Source organism: Panulirus ornatus, chromosome 64 (assembly GCF_036320965.1).
Source record: "Panulirus ornatus isolate Po-2019 chromosome 64, ASM3632096v1, whole genome shotgun sequence".
NCBI lineage: Eukaryota > Metazoa > Arthropoda > Malacostraca > Decapoda > Palinuridae > Panulirus > Panulirus ornatus.
In genome coordinates this window covers 3964037-3987959 of record NC_092287.1, presented here as the reverse complement: position 1 = coordinate 3987959, position 23923 = coordinate 3964037, and the positions used below count along the sequence as shown (strand labels likewise).

At 44.9% G+C, this 23923-nt stretch overlaps 3 protein-coding genes across 6 annotated transcripts in view; 2 read left to right on the top strand and 1 right to left on the bottom strand.

Moving 5' to 3' along the window:
• The window catches only part of LOC139746138 (uncharacterized), a 100141-nt gene that overhangs the window by 24503 nt on the left and 51715 nt on the right, over positions 1 to 23923 (bottom strand). For both annotated transcript variants that reach the window (XM_071656996.1, XM_071656997.1), the window contains exons 2-4: positions 3886 to 4630; positions 2770 to 2872; positions 974 to 1097 (exon numbers count right to left, since the gene is read on the bottom strand). In XM_071656996.1, the coding sequence (XP_071513097.1) occupies positions 974 to 1097; positions 2770 to 2872; positions 3886 to 4017 (359 nt within the window). In that variant the 5' untranslated portion in view covers positions 4018 to 4630. The remainder of the gene's footprint in view (positions 1 to 973; positions 1098 to 2769; positions 2873 to 3885; positions 4631 to 23923) is intronic.
• LOC139746137 (uncharacterized) lies at positions 9807 to 13307 on the top strand. Its single transcript, XM_071656994.1, has one exon. It carries the CDS (start codon positions 9989 to 9991, stop codon positions 11426 to 11428), a length of 1440 nt encoding a protein of 479 aa, XP_071513095.1. The 5' UTR covers positions 9807 to 9988; the 3' UTR covers positions 11429 to 13307.
• LOC139746139 (uncharacterized) lies at positions 16716 to 23448 on the top strand. 3 transcript variants are annotated; one of them, XM_071657001.1, is made up of 2 exons: positions 16716 to 18544; positions 20673 to 23448. In XM_071657001.1, the coding sequence occupies exon 1, from the start codon at positions 17153 to 17155 to the stop codon at positions 18512 to 18514; it is 1362 nt and encodes a 453-aa protein (XP_071513102.1). In that variant the 5' UTR covers positions 16716 to 17152; the 3' UTR covers positions 18515 to 18544; positions 20673 to 23448. The 3 variants fall into 3 exon arrangements, with proteins under 3 accessions (XP_071513102.1, XP_071513101.1, XP_071513100.1); XM_071657000.1 differs by having other exon boundaries at positions 16718 to 18544; positions 20788 to 23448; XM_071656999.1 differs by having other exon boundaries at positions 16718 to 18544; positions 20667 to 23448.

Below are 23923 nucleotides of genomic sequence, written 5' to 3'. Positions count from 1 at the left end.
TCGGGCTTCTGAGCATGCATGGAATAATGATGGGGTAAAGTGTTATTCTGCTGTGAGGGTCAGCATGGCCATTTAACCGATGAGCTTGCCTCTCGGGGTGCAACACCGTTCACGAGAGTCCGCCACTCTTTTAAGATATCTATCTAAACCTCTCTTGTTTCGCAAGGAGTCAACAGCCAATGAAAATTTCGAGGCCAGTTCAATAGCAAGCCATTCTACTTAAAGTTCTCTCTCTCTCATATATATATATATATATATATATATATATATATATATATATATATATATATATATATATATATATATATATATATATATATATATATATTCCTAAGAGTCCATGGGGAAAGTGAAACACGAAAATAATGAAAATAATGGTATGTTGCCATTCTTAGATTGCATGATCCATAGGCAAGGAAACAAGTTCAAGTTCAGCATATACAGAAAACCTACTAATGTATGCACATATATCCATTCTTATTCATCTCAACATGACAGAGTTAAATTATCTTCATTTCAATCTATTTTCCTTAAGGCATTACGTATTTGCAGTCCAGAGTATATTAATGATGAGTTTGAGAAGATATATTCAATTGGATCTACCTCTGGCTTCTTGGCCAGAGACAGAGCTGAATAAATTTCCTGCTTGATGTCCAACACCTTTGGTCCCTTTTGCCACCATCTGATGTATTTCATCAAACCTTGAGTTGACTGAGTACATCTGCGAACCAGCTACTGATCTTGAAGAGTTCTGACGTAGAACATTGGAGACTACTTCACCCATGAACCAGAGCTCTCAAGAAACAATGGACGTGGCCATCACACATCGAAATTTTCCCACCTGAGAGAGAGAGAGAGAGAGAGAGAGAGAGAGAGAGAGAGAGAGAGAGAGAGAGAGAGAGAGAGAGAGAGAGAGAGAGAGAGAGACCTAAGCCGCAAAGAGGCAGCGGACGGGACCCCGTATGTGACTCACCTGCGCTGTATGGTGGCCTCCCTGGGCCAGAACACCTCCATCATGAGCCAGGCGCGGCCCAGCAGCAGGGCCGTGTACACCTCCGTCACCACCAACACGCCGAAGAGCAGGAATCCCAACCAACCTGGTGGGGGGACAGACAGACACACACACACACGTGGTATATAGGTGTACATACACACTCAACACGCACACTGTGTGCACGAGGATGATGGTCATGTCCGAGGCCTTTGGGGACGAGCTTTTCTGTGGAGGGTAAGCTCTGAAGGGCCTGGGTAGATCAAATCCCACTCAAGTCTACCTACTGTACTCGCATTCCACTCAAGTCTACCTACTCTACTCATCCCACTCGTTCTACCTTCCGTACTTACATCCCACTCATTCTGCCTAAGGTACTCACATCCCACTCATTCTATCTAAGGTACTCACATCCCACTCATTCTACCTAAGGTACTCACATCCCACTCCTCCTACCTAACGTACTCACATCCCACTCATTCTACCTACCGTACTTACATCCCACTCATTCTACCCACTGCACTAACACAATACTACTGACACTTGCAAAAATCTAAAATACCTGCAATCTATTTTTTGTTTGTTTGTTTGTTTATCCAATCCCAATGGGAAAGATGAAGAGACGACTTGTCTGCCCTGTCCAGGGACTCGAACATACACCCGTGAGGTTTGTAGTCCGAAGCACAAACCACCATACCACGGAGACGTTCATGTGTGTGTGCGTGTGTGTGTGTGTGTGTGTGTGTGTGTGTGTGTGTGTGTGTGTGTGTGATGACGTATCTGTAATCATCTACTTGTATTGTATGGGGAGGGAGTTTTACGTCTCTTGAACATATGAAACTCATGGTGAGGCAGGGGTACAGTAAGGGAGCCATGGTGAGGCAGGGGTACAGTAAGGGAGCCATGGTGAGGCAGGGGTACAGTAAGGGAGCCATGGTGAGGCAGGGGTACAGTAAGGGAGCCATGGTGAGGCAGGGGTACAGTAAGGGAGCCATGGTGAGGCAGGGGTACAGTAAGGGAGCCATGATGAGGCAGGGGTACAGTATGGGAGCCACGGTGAGGCAGGGGTACAGTAAGGGAGCCATGGTGAGGCAGGGGTACAATAAGGGAGCCATGGTGAGGCAGGGGTACAGTAAGGGAGCCATGGTGAGGCAGGGGTACAGTAAGGGAGCCATGGTGAGGCAGGGGTACAGTAAGGGAGCCATGGTGAGGCAGGGGTACAGTAAAGGAGCCATGATGAGGCAGGGATACAGTAAGGGAGCCATAGTGAGGCAGGGGTACAGTAAGGGAGCCACGGTGAGGCAGGGGTACAGTAAGGGAGCCATGGTGAGGCAGGGGTACAGTAAGGGAGCCATGATGAGGCAGGGGTACAGTAAGGGAGCCATGATAAGGCAGGGGTACAGTAAGGGAGCCATGGTGAGGCAGGGGTACAGTGGGAGCCACGGTGAGGTAGGGGTACAGTAAGGGAGCCATGGTGAGGCAGGGGTACAGTAAGGGAGCCATGATGAGGCAGGGGTACAGTAAGGGAGCCATGGTGAGGCAGGGGTACAGTAAGGGAGCCATGGTGAGGCAGGGGTACAGTAAGGGAGCCATGGTGAGGCAGGGGTACAGTAAGGGAGCCATGATGAGGCAGGGATACAGTAAGGGAGCCAAGGTGAGTCAGGGGTACAGTAAGGGAGCCATGGTGAGGCAGGGGTACGGTAAGGGAGCCATGGTGAGGCAGGGGTACGGTAAGGGAGCCACGGTGAGGCAGGGGTACAGTAAGGGAGCCAACGTACCACAGTATATGATAGCTCCAGGTAAAGAGACGACCGGCACCACGCCAAACACCCCGACGATGTAGCACACGGCCGTGACCAAACTGATGCCAGAGGGAAGGTCCTGTGGAGACACACGTCAAATATCATCACTAACTAACCATTACTTGTGATTACTGTGGAATCATTACTTGTGATTACTGTGGAATCATTACTTGTGATTACTGTGGAATCATTACTTGTGATTACTGTGGATTCATAACTTGTGATTACTGTGGATTCATAACTTGTGATTACTGTGGAATCATTACTTGTGATTACTGTGGAATCATTAGTTGTGATTACTATGAAATCATTACTTGTGATTACTGTGGAATCGTTACTTGTGATTACTGTGGAATCATTACGTGATTACTGTGGAATCATTACTTGTGATTACTGTGGAATCATTACTTGTGATTACTATGGAATCATTATTCGTGCGGGGGGGGAGGTTTACACTCCGAAGTTCTACGTCGCCCTTACAGAAGTTTCTCACCTTCTGGAGGAGCATGGGTGATGTCAGCATCCCCTCCTGAAGCATATATGATGTCAGCACCCACCTAGAGGTGATGTCAGTACCCACCTACAGGAGATGTGATGTCAGTACCCACCTACAGACGTGATGTCAGTACCCACCTACAAGAGATGTGATGTCAGTCCCCACCTACAAGAGATGTGATGTCAGTCCCCACCTACAGCAGAGGTGAGGTCAGTACCCACCTACAGATGTGATGTCAGTACCCACCTACAAGAGATGTGATGTCAGTACCCACCTACAGGAGGTGTGATGTCAGTACCCACCTACAGGAGGTGATGTCAGTACCCACCTACGAGAGATGTGATGTCAGTACCCACCTACAAGAGATGTGATGTCAGTCCCCACCTACAAGAGATGTGATGTCAGTACCCACCTACAGGAGGTGTGATGTCAGTACCCACCTACATACGTGATGTCAGTCCCCACCTACAGATGTGATGTCAGTACCCACCTACAGACGTGATGTCAGTCCCCACCTACAGATGTGATGTCAGTACCCATCTACAAGAGATGTGATGTCAGTACCCACCTACAGCAGAGGTGAGGTCAATACTCACCTTCGGGAGCATGGGCGATGTCTCTGGAGACTCGAAGACACTCCTTGGGGGAGTCTGGGGTAGGGTCGTGACTCTGGGGGCGTCGCCCCTCCCGTACCCTAGAAGGGCCGTCGTCTCCTCGTTGACAGTCATGTTCAACGACGCAATCAACGAGAAAGTCCCGGTTTAGCGGATGGGAATCAATCAACGGGTGGCGGGGATGAACGAGCGAGTTTTCCGAGATCAACGTTACTTTCAAACGAGTGCCAGAGGTCGAGGGAGGAGGGGGGGGAGGATGCTTAACGAAGACTGAAGGATAAATGAGTTCAATGAAACGTATAAACCTGGGTATAGCACATGACCTCCCAAGTCAGCTGCAATTAAGTTTTCTTTTTTTTATAACCCGACCCAATCACTTATTGTCAAGTTGTAATCCTTCTCCTTGAAGGTAATCCTGGGATTAATCCTAACTAGGATTACTCCCAGGTTCGACTCCGCTCTTGGGACACACTCGTGAGATTTTACCGTCCGCGATTACTACTCCTTGGGATTGTGAACGACTGGGATTCACTTCAAATCACTTGGAGGCAGCAGGACTTGAACCACCATCCTGTAGAACTCCCTCTCCAAGACTCCTCGTCGTATTTTTGGAGGTCGGCCTCGTGGTGCAAGCGCCTCCTCCAAACTTGTTTATAACGGGACACAGAACACTTGATCCGTAGCAGCTTCGAAACTCCCTCCCAGATGACGTCCTCCACAAAGCCTCCTGTGGATGTCGAAGAACAAGAACACATAAGCTTCCCCTGCACAGAACATATCAGAAGAACAAGAACACATAAGCAAGCTTCCGTTGCACAGAACATAACAAGAGCCCAAATATGCTCACAGAGTTCATCATGACGTGACCCACACGTGGCTCAAAAATGGAGAGAGAGAGAGAGAGAGAGAGAGAGAGAGAGAGAGAGAGAGAGAGAGAGAGAGAGAGAGAGAGAGAGCGAAAGGGGGGATCCCACTTAAGCAAGAGAGGAAATGATCTGCCAGTTAGTTAGTTAGTTATCAACCACACGAAAAGGTCATGCTTTGTTTACGACCCCGATGTACGCGTCACCTAAACCGGCGCAACAACCACAACTGTCCCAGTATCTCTAATCTCTTTTTTTTCCTTTATATATTTCACTTCGTTTATGTCTGCCGCGCGGGCGTGCGTTACTTCAGTCCATTACTTCCTTTGAGATTACACCGTAGGCTTTTTGCCATATGGGAACTCACGACGTTACCACAAATGCTACTACGAACTTGTACTATCGGTAACGCTGAATATACATAAGACTAAAGTCTTTTTTTTTTTTTTTTTACCAAGGATGAAAGGCATGTGTACAAGTAGGAAGAGAGGAAAGTCATTGGTTCCCAGTGAATGTAGGTTTGCGGCGGGGGAACGTGATGTCTCCATGGTTGTTTAATTTGTTTATGGATGGGGTGATTAGGGAGGTGAATGCAAGAGTACTGGAGAGAGGGGCAAGTATGCAGTCTTTTCTGCATGAAAGGGCTTAGAAGATGAGTCAGTTGTTCGCTGATGATACAGCGCTGGTGGCTGATTCAGGTGAGAAACTGCAGAGTTGGAGACTGAGTTTGGTAAAGTGTGTGAAAGTGGAAAGTTGAGAGTAAATGTGAATAAGAGCAAAGTTATTAGGTACAGTAGGGCTGAGGGACAAGTTAATTGGGAGGTAAGTTTGAATGGAGAAAAACTGGAGGAAGTGAAGTGTATTAGATATCTGGGAGTGGACTTGGCAGCGGATGGAACCATGGATGTGGAAGTGAGTCACAGGGTGGGGGAGGGAGCGAAGGTTCTGGGAGCCTTGAAGAATGTGTGGAAGTCGAGAGCATTATCTCCAAAAGCAAAAATGGCTATGTTTGAAGGAATAGTGGTTTGAACAATGTTATATAGTTGCGAGGCATGGGCTATAGATAGGGTTGTGCGGAGGAGGGTGAATGTGTTGGAAATCAAATGTTTGAGGACAATATGTCGTGTGAGGGGGTTTGATCGAGTAAGAAATGAAAGGGTAAGAGATGTGTGATACTAAAAAGAGTGTGGTTGAGAGAGCAGAAGAGGGTGTGTTAAAATAGTTTGGACATATGGAGAGAATGAGTGGAGGAAAGATTGACAAAGAGGATATATGTGTCAGAGGTGGAGGGAAGAAGGAGAAGCGGGAGACCAAACTGGAGGTGGAAGGATGGACTGAAAAAGATTTTGAGCAATCGGGGCCTGAACATACAGGAGGGTGAAAGGTGTGCAAAGAATAGAGTGAATTGGAACGATGTGGTATACCGGGGTCGACGTGCTGTCAATGGATTGCATCAGGGAATGTGAAGTGTCTGGCGTAAACCATGGAAAAGTCTGTGGGGCCTGGATGTGGAAAGGGGGCTTTGGTTTCAGTGCATTACACATGACAGCTAGAGACTGAGTGTGAACGAATGTGGCCTTTTTTGTCTGTTCCTGGCGCTACCTCATTGGAGAAGGAGGAGGGGGGGGGTATGCTATTTCATGTGAAGCGGGGTGGCGACGAGATGGATGAAGGCAGCAAGTAAGAATGTGTTTGCCTCTGTCGTTATCCTCGAGGTGGGGGACTGGCTACTGTCGCAACAAGTCTCAAATGCATCCTCAGAGAGAGAGAGAGAGAGAGAGAGAGAGAGAGAGAGAGAGAGAGAGAGAGAGAGAGAGAGAGAGAGAGAGAGAGAGAGAGAGACTACGTGCAGCGTGTATGTGTGTGTGTGTGTGTGTTTGTGTGTTCTTCTGCAACAGACACACAATTCTGTACAGTTCTGCTGTGCTTTCATAAATCAGAGATGGAAAACCAAACTCAAGCTAAAAAAAAGAATGGAAATATGTATCACATCACCCAAAATCTAGCGGATAAAGCACCGTGGATAAACCCTAGACAAACCCGGAAAACTAATTGCTATCAAAGAAGTTAGCGAAGAAAACAAGAAGATACCAAATAGCGACTATGTTCAGGGGAAACCGTGAGCATTCTAAGGTGTGAGAGACGTTAGTAGCAACAGACACATATCAATATATTTGCGTTCTCCAGGACGATGGGGGAGGTGACAATCATGACGTCAACGCTACGCGCGCGAATAGTTGCCAAGTTGTCTCTGTTTGAAAGAAATCCGCGTCCATCTACTGCTTCCGAGTGAAACTTCACACGCGATGCATCCGTAAAAATTCTACTCGCATGATCATTACTGTTATCATCATGAATACTGCTTTTATTTTGCCTCTTGTCAATGAAGAGCGTTTTCCCAAAACAGGCAACCGAGACGACAAGATATCACATGTAATTTAGTGTGGGTATTACCCGACGATGCTCTACGCCACCGTCGGGTTAATCTCGTGTTTAGACAGGGCTGATTGTGTATGTGTGTGTGTATGTGTTGAGGTGGGTCGGTTCTGATGGACACGCACAGCGCCACCCATCTCTCTCTCTCTCTCTCTCTCTCTCTCTCTCTCTCTCTCTCTCTCTCTCTCTCTCTCTCTCTCTCCTCTCTCTCCACCCTACAGCCTCTTAGCTTAACGTACATTAATTACTGTAGCTCAACCCCTTCCGACAAATCTATCATACATCTCCTGACCTTCGTTGATAGATGGCTTTGCAAACCTCTTAAAATAGGGCACTTAAAACAATTCCTGGCTACCTAGACACCACAAACATTCAACACCTCCAAAAGGCAACAAAGACTCCCCCCCCCCGTCACAAGCACAGCCCCACCTCAATTCGCTCGGCAATTCGTCCACTATGCAAGAGCACACTTGACGCCACCCACCCACACTAATCAATAATTATCCACCAAAACCTAGATAAGAATATGATAAAAAAAAATAAATAATACCCCCTCCCTCCCCCCTATCCTCATACTTTAGTTATCTCTACTCACAGATCTCCAACCCCCCCCCCCCCAAACAAAAATACAACACTGGCAATACACATATAAAAAAAAACAACTGACCTCGACAGGCACTAAGCGACCGATCTCCCACCTCAAGTCTTCAACGTTGAACTCCACACCCACCAGACAAGACGGACATGGCAAACCACACTCCCCAGATAAACACGAGTCAAACCACACTCCCCAGATAAACACGAGTCAAACCACACTCCCTAGACAAACACGAGTCAACACCATCGATGCCCCTCTAATGCTCTGTGGATATCGCTGCATAACGCTGTCTCAACAAATGCTACAACTCCTCTCGCTCACGATGCGACTGCTGTTGTAGGGACACCCCGCGCTCTCTGCACACATCGCAACACTTTGAGACCTATGGGCCCGACAGGTGCACGTGGCCAGCTTCCTGGGCGCTGCAGGAGTCACACACACACACACACAGAAAGGGACTCCTGGGTTAAGAAGTGTCAAAGATAAGGAGTTGCCAAAACTCCAACTACAAGAAGTCGTATCGCGAGGGAAAAGTCAGCTTCGCCGAAGATGAATCACTCACTGTCAACACACCGACAAAACAGTTACGCCCAGGCCCTTCCAAGGGGGAATGATAGTCAAGGATGATAAGAGGATATGTGAGGAAATGAACAGCATGCTGAAAAAAGTGTCTTTTGAGACGTTAGAGGGGAGTGTGGTTTGTCTGGGGAGTGTGGTTTGACTCGTGTTTGTCTGGGGAGTGTGGTTTGACTCGTGTTTGTCTGGGGAGTGTGGTTTGACTCGTGTTTGTCTGGGGAGTGTGGTTTGACTCGTGTTTATCTGGGGAGTGTGGTTTGACTCGTGTTTGTCTGGGAGTGTGGTTTGACTCGTGTTTGTCTGGGGAGTGTGGTTTGACTCGTGTTTGTCTGGGGAGTGTGGTTTGACTCGTGTTTGTCTGGGGAGTGTGGTTTGACTCGTGTTTGTCTGGGGAGTGTGGTTTGACTCGTGTTTGTCTGGGGAGTGTGGTTTGACTCGTGTTTGTCTGGGGAGTGTGGTTTGACTCGTGTTTGTCTGGGGAGTGTGGTTTGACTCGTGTTTGTCTGGGGAGTGTGGTTTCCCATGTCGGTCTTGTCTGGTGGGTGTGGAGGTTGAAGACTTTTGAGTTGGCTCCATCGTCTTCCTCCTACAGCGTTATACCTGCCTGGTATCTCACTAGTATAGGGGCAACGGCGTCTGTTTTACAAGTCACTTTTTTTCAACATGCCGTTCATTTCCTCACATATCCTCTCATCATCCTTGACTATCATTCCCCCTTCGAATCCCTCAATCTGACTGACCTGTTCAAGCGACAATCTACTTATAAAGAACATTTATGGGAGAGTTCTGAGTCTACTGTCTACTTTATACCTACAAAATCTTTTCAAAATTTCTCTTTCTCCTTTCTTGCTCCGGCCTCCTCGTCGCTTCCTCCCTTCATACCAGGCATATCCAAGCTCCCTTTTCTTTTTACGTTTTCGGTGAAACCATTCTCACGTTTCTTAAGTCTTCTCCTTCTGTAATTAAGGGAAGATGTGTGTGTGTGTGTGTGTGTGTGTGTGTGTGTGTGTGTGTGTGTGTGGTGTGTGTGTGGTGTGTGTGTGTGTGTGTGTGTGTGTGGTTTGTGTGTAAGAAAATCTAAATTGTGAATTCTTGGAAACTACACTGTAAAAGTTTAAGAACTTAAGTCCACCAAAACTATTAATACTCCATCTTCCTCCCTCCCACAGAGATCAATTAGCAAGGTCACTCGAGCCTTCCTACCAGCGAAAGACTCTTTATTATTATGCCGAACAACTGCGCATCAACACAGTGTTGACCGGGCCATAAAATTCCCATCACATGACCAAGACGTCAGTGCGAGGAGCAAAAACGTAATTGGAAGAAATTCTAGCCAATGGCAGTGCCCCGTGACGTCATACGAGTAAGGCGCTCCTCCTCATTGGTCAAGCGGCGCTGCCGACACACCCACGGTTTCCTGGGAGCACTCGGTGGGCTAGCAAGAGAACGTTCAGTCAGTTCACTCTCGGATACCGGTGAGTCATATTATATTCGACTCTTTGTGAAGTTTGACTGGGGGTAAACCGCGTCTTCAGAAAGTTGTAATTCTGATAGAAGTGAACTACTGGCGGAAAAAAATACATGAGATCATTCGGTGGTGAATATCACTAATATGAGCGACGGGAACTATACGTCTGGCCTGCCTACTACTAATGACACACTCTTTGGTATGTGGTTGTCAAGCTCCGACTCCACCGTGCAGCTGAGAGATACGGCTGGCTTCCACTCCACCGTGCAGCTGAGAGCTGTGGCTGGCTCCCACTCCACCGTACAGCGGAGCGCTGTGGCTGGCTCCCACTCCGCCACGCAGCTGAGCGATGTGGCTGGCTCACCCCACGTCACGCAGCTGAGCGCAGTAGGTGACTCTTACCCTGCCATTCATTTCTACTCTGTGGACGACCCTCACTCTCTTGCCCAGCTGAACTCTCTGACCCACCCCGACCAATTCATCCAACTGGGCTCTGTGGCCGGCCCCGACCCTGTCATCCAGCTGGGCTCTGTGGCAGGCCCCGACCCTGTCATCCAGCTGGGCTCTGTGGCCGGCCCCGACCCTGTCATCCAGCTAGGCTCTGTGGCCAGCCCCGACCCTGTCATCCAACAGGGCTCTGTGGCCGGCCCCGACCCTGTCATCCAACTGGGCTCTGTGGCCGGCCCCGACTCTGTCATCCAACTGGGCTCTGTGGCCGGCCCCGACCCTGTCATAGAGCTGGGCTCTGTGGCCGGCCCCGACCCCATAATGCCCCTGGGCTCTATGGACAAGGTCTACTCTGCGGGTATCAACTGCGAGGCGCTCCTCGACACGAGCAACATCAACATTCACGACATGGACATTGTCACGCTGGTGAACGTGCTAGGCATAACCCCTTCCGAGGACGACCGCTCTAAGTTGCTGGAAGAACCGGGCACGTACATGGACCTCTTACCCCCGGTGCCAGAGGCCTCCCACGGCCAGTCCGTAAGTGTCCAGAACAAGATCGTAGACTTGGAAGACATGCAATGCGACCAGCCTCAACCCGTGACCCTACACAGGGAGCAAGGGCGGGAGTTCCTGGAGCAACTGGTGTCAGCCTGCCAGAGCGACAGCATCCAGGCTTCCCAGACAGCCTCGCCCCCTTCCCAAGACGTGACCCCAGACAACACCAAGAAACGGAGACGACAGAACAACGCGGCCACCAACCCCGCGAGAGCCAGGCAGCCGAAGAGGCGAAAGCAGAAGCCAGTCAAAAAATACGAATTAAAGGAGACTCTGGAAGACCCAGTGGAAGAGAAGAAGAGGCTGAACGCAATCAACTCCAAGAAAAACCGGGACAGCAAGAAGCAGCAGCTGGCAGAGCTGGACGAGAGGGTGAAGAAGGTGACGGCCGAGAGGAACAAGTTAGAGGTGGAAGTGCAGCAGCTGAGGGAACGAGAGGAGGAGCTCAGGAAGGCCATTGGGAGCTCGCGATGGCATCTCATCTCACCTCTAGCCTCACAGCTCATTGATAGCCCGCCAACAGAACGTAGACCTGACGCCGATTTTGGATCGGGAGGAACACTACTCACCCACCACTAGCTACAGAGTCCGCCATATCAGGACAGGGGGAACGTGCTACTGACCCGGTCGGTCAGTAGGTGGTCAAAGAGAATCATACGAGCCCGACCTGACCTCAGCGGCACACTCGGACACTAATGGTTTCGCTTGGCATTAACGTTGTGATGGACTGTCTTTATTCCTACCTAGTATATGATTATTTCTCTGTGTTTCTTCTACAATACGTTTTACTCTATTTCTTTATACACATTATGTACTTAGGTTGTAGCTCACACTACCAGTCACGATTTTTGTAAATTGTATCGCTGATGGTGGTGTCTCATACGTTTTAAATTCAATTTATTGTGGTGTCTTTCCTATATATATATATATATATATATATATATATATATATATATATATATATATATATATATATATATATATATATATATATATATATATATATATATATATATATATATATATATATATATATACACACATATGCTGTGTTTGCCTTTTACATTTTATAACCGAATTTTGTGACTCAGTTTTTCTCTTTACTTTGGAGATTCCTGATGATGCCTCTGTGAAGGCGAAAGCTTGACTGAAATAAAAATGATAGTTTTAAACAACTTTATTTGAGTATCCATCTGACGGAAGAACAATACTGAGAAAATTAGGGAACATAGAAAAAATAATATTAACTGTAAATATGCTGTCGTATTCAATTATATATATATATATATATATATATATATATATATATATATATATATATATATATATATATATATATATATATATATATTATCCCTGGGGATAGGGGATTAAGAATACTTCCCACGTATTCCCTGCGTGTCGTAGAAGGCGACTAAAAGGGGAGGGAGCGGGAGGCTGGAAATCCTCCCCTCTCTTTTTTTTTTAATTTTCCAAAAGAAGGAACAGAGGGGGGCCAGGTGAGGATACTCCACAAAGGCCCAGTCCTCTGTTCTTATCGCTAACGCGGGAAATGGCGAATAGTTTAAAAGAAAAGAAAGATACATATATATATATATATATATATATATATATATATATATATATATATATATATATATATATATATATATTGTTACGAACATGGTGTGTGTGCCTTTGTGTAGGGTGTTGTTGCTGTCGGCTCGGACCTCACTTCCCTGACCGAGTTATTTGACTTAGTAATCCTATTTTGAAGCAGATATTTACCAGTCCTCCAGCACCCGAACCCTTATCAGTGGCGTCAGGTCAAGTCGTGGGGCCAGCTACTGGGTATGTCATCCCGTGCGTTCGCTGGTGCCGTGAACAAGGGAACAAAGGAGTTTGAATTCTACAAAATGAGGGCCGGACCTTAGGCCCCCTCCAGCCAATCACGTTGAGATGAGGGCGTGACAATCAGTCTTTTGACCTATCAAGGGCAATTGTGGTCATTTTGACCTATCGTAGCCATAGGTGGCGGGTCAAGGCGTGGCTAGCTGTTCCTGCCTTGCTGATCCTTCAAAGGCTCAGATGATCGTCTGGGAGTCGATTCCTTCAGCAGTCCCGAGCCCAGCAAGGTAATATAGGCTTTCCCTGTCTCGAACCCCGTAGCCACCGCTGCCCTAGTATGTAAGAAGTTGACTGTGTCACGTCAGGTTTAGCTAAGTGTAACGATGATGTTTACTGTGTCACGTCAGGTTTAGCTAAGTGTAACGATGATGTTTACTGTGTCACGTCAGGTCTAAGTGTAATGGTATCGAACAAATTGTCATAAAGGAAAGAGATCTCATGGTTTGAAATCTTATCTGGAATGTTAGCTCATGTTCAATGTTAAACTCATGTTGTGTTACCGTAAATGATTCATGCCTGATTTATGTGTTCACCTTGTACATTTGAAGTCTTTCATTATAAGTAATTCTAACCCGGGTGTTTGTTTTAATCCCATAACGTTAAGATAGTGTTATCCTGAGTTGTGCAACATAACAAATCTAACATCCTTGCAAAGACAAGGACCAGTATAGTATTTGTAACATATATATGTTACTGGCATTCCTAAGAGTCCACGGGAAAAATGAAACACGATAAAGTTCCCAAGTGCACTTTCGCGTAATAATCACATCATCAGGATTGAAAGAACTCTGTTGGAATGTTTTGAAACTTGCTGTAAATGATTGAAATAAATAAGTTAATAAGGTCTGAAAGAAACCTTTTATGATAGAAAAATGTTATACAGTACTAACAGAAACTTTAGAAAAGATGTTTATGATATGTTGAGGATGACGGCAGACCTTATACAAAGGTTTGAAGAGTTGTCAGTAAAAAACTTTGTATAAGGTATGTGATTCTAAAAGGATTTTAAGGTAAAAAACAAAAGTCAGATTCAGGCACGTATACACGGGCATTACCGCGCACGCCTGGCACCACTGTTAACAACCAAAACAAAGCCAGACCAACCCTCATGGGTAATTAAATGTCCTCAAGAAGTTTAATACATCAAATCTTCATCGTTCGTGACCTGAAACCGTAGGTAATTACAATTAACAGATTAACTTGAGCAAGGCTCATCACACGCTATGATGGTCTAACATTTAACCGGACCTAAGAAGGTCACGTGACAAAAATGTTCCTGGAAACGTTGATAATTTACATCAACAGTGGCGTCCAACATGTTTCTAAAGGAAAAATGAAAAAAAGATATCAATAACCTTTTGAAAAACGGTAACACATACAAAAGAGAGACAACATTTGTTACAACAGTAAACGGAGCCATATCTGATTGCACCACTTTACGCAACCCATTTATTTTTTTTCATTGGCCAAGCTCCATTTACCGATAAAACCACACTCTGAGGCCCAGCCATGTTGGAACTTATACTTTCAATTCAAAACTCACACACTGCACACACATCATTACACATCCACACCTAAAAATACGAAATACAGATTACTACACCAGCACACGTCTACGTAGACGGTGTTGCCGAGATAAAGGAGATTATCATTATTATTATCATTTGCAAATTGAAACCGTCAGTTAAGAGGAAGAGTGAAATAAAAGGAAACACGAACTACATTTAAAACGATCATGTTATTTTTTTGGTAGGGCGAAACTAATTCATTACTTTAGAATTCAATGTTAGCAATTTTATTCGCTGCGGGGGTGTGACGTCACATGACGTAATGAACCCTCGAGCTGAGCTCTCGATCCACAATGGGTAGTAACAGGACAATTTTTTTTTTCTATCTATGATTCTTTTGTCTTTAATACTTACTCCCTTTATGTATATTCTCTTAGCTTGATGGGTGTTCTTCGAATCCCTGCTGAAGAATGTTTGGAGGGAGAGAGTTTTATCTCGCGAGAGCAAGGTTGGGTGTGTTTGGGGGGAATACCGGTTCCAACAATATTGTAGGATTGCAAGGCATGGCTAATGGACAGGTTGCACGGAGGGTGGATGTGTTGGAAATGAAATGTCTGAGGACAATATGGGGTGTGAGGTGGTTTGATAGAGCAAATAATGAAAGGATAAGAGGGATCTGTGGAAATAAAAAGTGTGTGGTTGAGAGAGCATAAGAGGATGTGTTGAAATGGTATGGACGTAAGGAGAGAATGAGTGAGGAAAGGGTGACAAAGAGGATATATATGTGTAAGAGGTGGAGGGAACAAGGAGAATTGGGAGACCAAATTGAAGGTGGAAGGATGGAGTGAAAAAAATATTTTACGCGGTCGGGGCCTGAACATACAGGAATAGAGTTAAATGGAACAATGCTGTTTAACGGGGTCGAAGTGCTGTCAATGGACCGAACCAGGGCATGTGAAGCATCTGGGGTAAACCATGGAAAGGTCTATGGGGCCTGGATGTGGATAGAAAGCTGTGTTTTCGGTGCATTACATATGACAGCTAGGGACTGTGAACGAATGTGGCCTCTTTTGGTTGCTTTCCTGGCGCTACCTCGCCGAAGCAGGAGGCAGCGATGCTGTTAGCCAATGAACAGAGAAGGGGGCCAAGTGAGGATATTACCTCTAAGGCTCAGTCCTCTGTTCTTAACGCTACCTCGCTAACACGGGAAACGGCGAACATATTTATGAAAAAAAAAAAATGCAATTGAAACACTTTATGGTTGGGGGGGCCGATCTCTCTCAATGATAAATCTAGTTCATGAAAAGTGAAAACAAAAATAAGGAAATGTCTGTTTCACTTCAGCACCCTGGGCAGTGGCTGGGAAGGTTTCCTTGGGAGAGAGAGACTGGCTATTTTGTCCTGATCCATCCTATCAAAATAGGAATGAAGCAATAACATTAATTGTCTCCCATTTTTTTCCTATTTCTGTTACCCTTGTTAAAATAAGTAACCCATATATGTTATTTCAACTGCCAGTAACTACTGTATGTTATCTTTTCAACCGCTGTTATTAACCATGGTGCCTTTTATTCAATTATCATTTATGCTTGTCTACCTATCAAACATATCTTCCTCCTTTTTTCGATTTCGATTTCATGAATACGTTGGCTATCCCTGTAAACCAATCTTAATAACTATATATAAGTTACTCTGTTTCCATTATTACTATATACTAATCGGTTATATATTTTTCACGCATTCATATTACCTAATTATATACCGTCTCTTTTTCTAAATTCCTTGTATTCTATATATATATATATATATATATATATATATATATATATATATATATATATATATATATATATATATATTTCTGCATTAATGTATTTAATTTTTTGCTTTGTTCTAACCATTCTTTCTCCGCCCTGTGCAATTTCTCTGCACTTTCACCCTGTCATATGTCTCCATTCTTCCTTGTGTATCATTCCACGTCTACTCCATCAGTCATGTATATCGTTCTGTGTCTTTCTCTCTCTCTCGCATACTCTATGTAATTCCTCCTACCTGGTCTCATCATTATAGCTGTCCTAATGTCATTAATTACAAGTGTGATTCCACTTAACTCTGTCTCCTATATATATGTGTTCTCTCTTCCGCCTGTGTCATCTATATGACTGAATCCCACCCACTCTCACTGCCTCTCTGACACATTTCTAGATAAATGGCAACACCCATTTGATAAGTTAACTTTGCATTATTCCATCATCACACAGCAGATCTGACCAAGCCGAAGCCCCTCGATCAATATTGAAAATTCTTAAGAGATACCGCGCACGGCTACATATTACATGTTTCACACCAGTATAAACTTCGGCCTTAGTAACATAAAGAATAAATGAAAGACTCTCAATGTGGTACTGTCAGGGGCCATGCGAGAGGCTAGCTTATAACGTCATTTCCCCCGGAACGACTACCACTACTGGCGACCAACTGCACGAACACACGAAAACGAAAGTGTGGTGCGTGGAAATACGGTCCAACAGCCTAAACTACAAGTCAAAATTACGGTGGTTAACTGGTTAGGTTACGATATCAATATCAACATCAATGTACTTTATAAGCTATTTCGAGTGGTACGGTACGATCACATGCGGCGCTCAACTGGCAGCGTCGGTATCAGTCACCTAACCTTCGTAATGTGTAACGTTCCAAGAATACGTTGCCTCTATGTCTAATGTGCATTTTGGCGGTTTTTCAAAACTTTTGGACGTTGGGAGTAGAGTGCTAAACGTGCTTTAAGTGCGTCGGAGTGTTGTGCAAGTGTCAAAAAACATCCCTGCGCGGGATCGGTGGTGCCATATGCTCTGTGGCTGTTTAACGGAGGTCTGGTAGCGGCCAGAAGGGCAAGTTCGTGGGGCAAATGGCTGGCCTCTCTCGGGGCCTCCCTGTCGCCAAACTGTTCACCTCCTCGATGGCCAACATGAACCCCTCTTTACCCTGCGAGGACCCATGGACCCACGCTCCTCCACCACCAACCCCGGAGGCACGCCATGAACCCTCAGAGGCACGGACGGGCAGCGTATCGCTTGAGACCTGCGCGGGCAGGCACTGGGAAGCCTCAGAGACCACAGGCCTCGGCTCTGGCCGCTGGGGCCTGACATCTGCCTCGCTTGGTACGCCGCCATTGGACGCAGAGGGTTCTGGGGTTCCTGTCCGTGCGGCTTACCCCGTTTCTGGGCCGTCGTCTTACGGGAGCCAAGACATTACAGGCCTGGCGGATCAGATTTCTGGGAACGGAATTTTCTTGGGTACAGGCCTTGAAGCAAGGCTCGACCAAAGCGAGCTGGAATTCCAGCCGGGCTACGGATCAATGAGCCAGGCTTTACCTGAGTCTACGAACGACATAGACCAGCTCATAGGACTACTGACACCGGAGATGTGTGATTACCTCTCCCAACTTACCGAACCCACGGCCACGGGATCAAGGAGCAAGTGCTTCTCCTACATTCCGTACTCGGCGGCACTAGAAGTTCAGGGAATACAAACTGATCAACCCGACGCCGAAGATGATATCCCTCCGGTAAAGTTGTGCCCAAGTGCTGACTTACGGTGCGATGAGGGAGGGAATGACACGGGAGGTATCCTGCGGAGCAGTTCAGTACTCTTGCTGGGGCCTCAAGACGCCCCTTCGCCAAAAGCTGCAGATCCAAGACCTGGGGTATTATCAAGCCACGAAAATTACGCCGAGTCTCCTGGAATAATTCATGCACTAGGTTTCCACCAGGGGACGACTACTCAGTCGCCACCAGCAGCAACCGAGACCGTGAATTACATTGTGGACGCGGAGGTCCTCCCAGTGGAGGTTGACAAAGACGAGAGCAGCGGACACCTCGCCGCTCTCCTCCGACCAGTTGCCCCAGAACGGACACCAGCGACGAAGGGCAAGGGGAGAACCTTACGACCCGCTGGTGTCACTGTCCAGCCCAAACTCGCGCAACCCTTGCCTTCGGCGGGTGCCAAGACGACGACAGCGAAGCGTCACCGGAGGAGCAAGGCGAGGGAGAAGGCGTACGAGCGGCTGGAACCCTTCAGCGATAAGGAGAAAGAGCGGAGGAGGAGAGACGCCATCAGGGCCAAGAAATGCAGGGACAAGAAAAACAAGGAGTGCCTGATACTGCTGGAGAAGTACAAGGCGGTCTGCGCGGAGCGAGACCATTTGGCCTACGAGCTGGCGCAATCGCACCAACGCGAAAAGGCACTGAGAGAACAACTTCAGTATTAGTCCTCTCTCTCTCTCAACTTTCCCCCCCATGTAAGATATGCATCATATTATTTTTTTTTCTTATTTCATGATTATTTAGTCCACCGTCGCGAAGGAAGTATAATGGAGACACGATGATCTAGGCCCAAAATCCGAGACAAGGTTCCACCTTTTCACGAACCCTTCACAAAGGGAAGACGGTCCAACACCCCCCCCACCCTGTGAAAAGCCGACACTATATACTGGATGAGGAATATAAAAGATCATCATATCTCCAGCAACTGTGTGTGTGGGGTGGCGTGTTCTCTCCCTCTGTACCGCTATCATTCTTCTGAAAATAAATCTCCTCCTGTCTGGATGTCTCGTGTAAAATAGCTTTTGTTCCAGTAAGAAAGTCTTTCCATCAACCTTGCAACCTGTTGAAAAAAAAATCAAACATTTTAAAATCACATACACACACGCGCGCACACACACACACACACACACACACACACACACACATGTAATACCTCTATATAATATGGTTTACTGTGAAAACCAAAGTTTTCATTATGATCTTTTGTGAAATTACTGTGCGAAAAGTGGTATAACATAATTGTCATATATATATTGTTACGAACTCAATACTTATTCGAGCAAGGTCGCCAGTAACATATGTTACAAATACTACTGATCCTTGTCTTGCAAGGACGTTATAGATTTGTCAAGTTGCACATCTCAGGATAACACAATAATAAAGTTATGGGATTGAATTAAAGACCAGCATTACATTAAATCTACTTATAATGAAAGAATTCAAGTGTACAAAGATAGGCACATAAATCAAGCATCAATCATTACGTTAACACTGAACATGAGTTTAATATTGAACATGAGATAACATTCCAGATAAGGTTTCAAGCCAGGAGTTCTCGTTCCTTTATGGCAGTTCTTCGATAACATTACACTGATAATTAGAACGGGCTTACAGGCTTATAGCACAGTACTCGGGTAACGGACTTACAGGCTTACAGCACAGCAGGCCTTACAGGCTTATAGCACAGCAGGGATTACAGGCTTACAGCACAGCAGGGCTTACAGGCTTACAGCACAGCAGGGGTAGACCACTTACCTCGCTGGGCTAGAGAGAGAGGAAACAAAGCGGGTGTCATGGGTATATATTACAGTAAAGAAAAGCGTTCGCCCTGCTGGCTATAACGCTACCCTTGATTGGCTATGGGACTAAGAGCGATTCTGATTGGTTGGAGGATTTGTAGCACAAACGGCGTAGATCACCCTCCCTCTTGTTTAAGCCTACTGCGATGACACGTCCTGTTCGGTGGTGAAATATTCCGCAGCTGATGACAACTTAATCCCCCCGCCTCGGAGAAGGGTCGGGGTGCTCAAGGACAAATAACCATCTTGGCGGGGTCAGCGGCGGGGGTTTTTCACCACCGTATGTCATCGCTGCTGACATTTGCAGAAAAGACGAGAGTGTGACTATGCTGAGTCTCTGGGACCCTCCAACCAGTAAGAATTGCATATATTTCCATAGCCAATCAAAATGTAAGGTTGTATAGCAGCAAGGATGAACGTTTGTCTTTACTGGAACCCACTACACCCGCTGAGATTTGATTCCTCTCTCTCTCTAGCCCAGCGAGGTGGGTGGTGTCCCCTGCTGTAAACCTGTAAACCTGTAAGCCTGCAAGCCCTGCTGTGCTATAAGCCCGTTACTCCCGAGTGTTGTGCTATAAGTGTTTACTGTGTTACATCAGATTTAGCTAAGTGTTTACTGTGTTACATCTGGTTTAGATAAGTGTTACGACGAAGTTCATTGTGTCACGTCAAGCGTAACTAAGTGTCACAAGAAAGAGATCTCCTGGCTTGAAATCTTATCTGGAATATTAACTCATGTTCAATGTTAAACTCACTTTCAGTGTTAACGTAATGTTTCATACTTGATTTATGTGCCTATCTTTTGTACACTTGAATTCTTTCATTATAAGTAGATTTAATGTAATGCTGGTCTTTAATTCAATCCCATAACTTTATTAATGTGTTATCCTGAGTTGTGCAACAACAAATCTATAACGTTCTTGCAAGACAAGGATCAGTAGTATTTGTAGTATTGGCGACCTTGCCTGAATAAGTGTGTGTGCCCCATGTGTGTTTATGGTGTAAGTGATGTTTTAAGTTACAGGATGGCTGAGTTGGGAGCCAGGGCCACCGTTATCTCGGCTCGATGTCTCACTTCCCCTGGCCGAGTCATCATCAAACCTAGTTACCCTCATCACTTGGCCTGTCGTCTTCCCCAGGCCCAAGGCGCCAGACGGCTGAGGTCAAGAGGAGAGGTCATGCCGGGTCATCATCAATCCAGTTACCCTCAACAATTGGGGACTGTCATTTCTCCCACGTCCGAGGCATCAGACGGCTGAGGTCAAGAGAGGAGGTCATCTAGGAAATATGGCTTCCTATATATATCGTCGTTACCGTCAGGATAAGAGAAGGTTGGGCCTTTGAGGCAAGATGAGGGCCGGACCTAAGACCCGCCAGCCAACCAGGAGCGACACTATGAGCCACCCTCCTCCAATCACAGCTGAACCTCAGGCCTCTAGCCAATCAGGAGTGGCGCTGTGGGTCACCCTTCTCCAATATCACCTGAGACTAGGGCAGCAAGGCGGGTCCTAGTGTTTGCTTTCATCCCATAACGTTAATATAGCGTCATCCGGTGTGCGTCAAATAATAACTGACGATCCTTCCCAGTAAAATGATCCGTAACAAATATGTATATACACACACGCACACACACACACACACACACACACACACACACACACACACACATATATATATCCTTGCGCTACCTCGCAAACGCGGGAGACAGCGGAAAAAAAAAGAAAAAAAATATATATATATATATTAAAAAAATAAAAAGAAGGAACAGAGAAGGGGGCCAGGTGAGAATATTCCCTCAAAGGCCCAGTCCTTTGTTCTTAACGCCACCTCGCTGACGCGGGAAATGGCGAATAGTATGAAAGAAGATATATATATATATATATATATATATATATATATATATATATATATATATATATATATATATATATATATATATATATATATATTGATCACTATTCTGTGATAGTTATGAAGGCGAAATTTTAATTGATTCAGAGTTCAGATAATTTTGTTTAACGTAATTTTTCTATATATACAACATTTCCATGTTTCACGGAGACAATCTGCCTCATCACGTGCAAACAATTCATATTTTTTTGTTTTTTTTTTAATCCCAACACCACCACAAGAATCCCGTCTCTCATGTGCCATTCTCGACTACACACTGTCATGAAAACGATCACCCTCCAGACCTTGATATCAACAACCCAGTCACACTGTACCCCTCATCTGACTGTACTACCGATAACCCCACTGAATCCGTCTCAGTTACTGATACCAGGAACAGACGATCACGTTTGAAAGATTATATATATATATATATATATATATATATATATATATATATATATATATATATATATATATATATGAGTCCACGGGGAAAATGAAACACGATAAGTTCCCAACTGCACTTTCGTGTAACAATCACATCAGGGGAGACATAAGAGAGAAATATAACCGTCAGTTGATATACAACGAAGAGACATAGCTAGGACGCAATTTGGTAAACATACGATTGTCCAAGATAGACAACGAGCGTATCATAAACTTATCATTTTACAAATTTTATCAACAATGAGGTTATCTAATTTGTGTGGACCATCACGAATATTAAGATTATATTTCTTTGTGTATTTAATTAGAATATTCAATAATAGTTCTCGTGGTAATAGTGTTAGAGTTAATAACTGAGATGGCATTACTCCAGTCAATACAATGATCATAGTTTTTAACGTGATTAAACAAGGCATTCGATTCTTGTCCCGTTCTTATACTATATTTATGTTGCTTAAGTCTAACAGAAAGATCCTTACCAGTCTGCCCAACATAAGACATCAATTTCTACATGGCACTTTAAAGATGCACCCAGGAGAATTTTCTGGTGAATTCCTGATTAAGATATTCTTTATTGTATTATTGTTGCTGAAGACATCATTTACATTTAAGGATTTAAGCAACATGGGAAGTAACGTAAAATTATCATTAAAAGGGAGAACTAAAAGATTCTTGGTGTCAATGGGAGGTTTGGGCTCAACTCTATAAAATGATGTCTTTGCTAACTTAAGGGATTTATCAATGAAAGATCTAGGGTACTTTAACTTAGATCCAATAGAATATACCTTCCCAAACTCATCAATATACTCTGGACTACAAATACGTAATACCCTAAGGAACACAGATTGAAATGATAATTTAACTCTGTCATGTTGAGATGAGTAATAATGGATATATGAGCATACATTGGTAGGTTTTCTGTATATGCTAAGCTTAAACTTGTTTCCTTGCCTATGGATCATGCAATCTCAAAATGGTAACATACCATTATTTTCATTTTCTACAGTCTGTTTGTGTGATTACAAGTTGTGTATTACGGGGAGAGAGTATTACCCCGTCTCATTAACGTTGTATATATGTGCCATGTCTTTCAAACCTATGTATGTATACACAAACACACACATAGCCTAAGCAACGTTTCTATTTATGAATAGAATGACGAGGTCAGGTTGGCGTGCGCCAACTGCCGGGTCCAGGATTCGAATCCAGGTGAATCGTGTGTGTTTGTTTTTCACCTAATCTCCTAGTACACTTAGATATATTAAATATATATATATATATATATATATATATATATATATATATATATATATATATATATATATATAAAATAAATTTTTCTGTAAGTCGCTTATTTAACACTGTAAATGGTATTTTCTGTAAGCCCGCCAGCCGGGACATAAGCATTAATTTCAGTGCTAACTCAAAGATAAAGAAATAATAATTACATTCAAATATAATTGTTTGTATTGTTTACATCCTCCAGCATTCCATAATCAGACTTCAGACCTTTTACAATTATATACTGAAAATTTAACTAAAATAATATATATGGCTTTCCGATTTTTGCAGACCTTTTTACCGGAGAGATTCGACAGTCACGCGCGGCTCAGTACAAACCTTGCTCAATAGAGTACACATGTGATCTAGGGAAAATCCTGACACATGAGACTGGCCATCTGAAACCACCAACACATACAAGTGATTGATTGTAAACAAGGAAGGGATCAATAGTCCATGTACGATCCCTTCATTACAGCCTAACACAGCTTCAAGATACCCTAACACAGCTTCAAGATTACCCTAACACAGCTTGATCATGCTCTTGCTACACAGGATAGTATTGGTCGTCACCTCTCGCTGTGGCTGAGGTGATTCCATCCCCAGTAACGGCACCTGTACAAACGCGCGCTGGCCAATCACTGCCCGGCACCC

Coding starts and splice junctions, on each gene's coding strand:
- LOC139746139 (XM_071657001.1), top strand. CDS start 17,153: ATGGCTGGCCTCTCTCGGGGCCTCCCTGTCGCCAAACTGTTCACCTCC.
- LOC139746137 (XM_071656994.1), top strand. CDS start 9,989: ATGAGCGACGGGAACTATACGTCTGGCCTGCCTACTACTAATGACACA.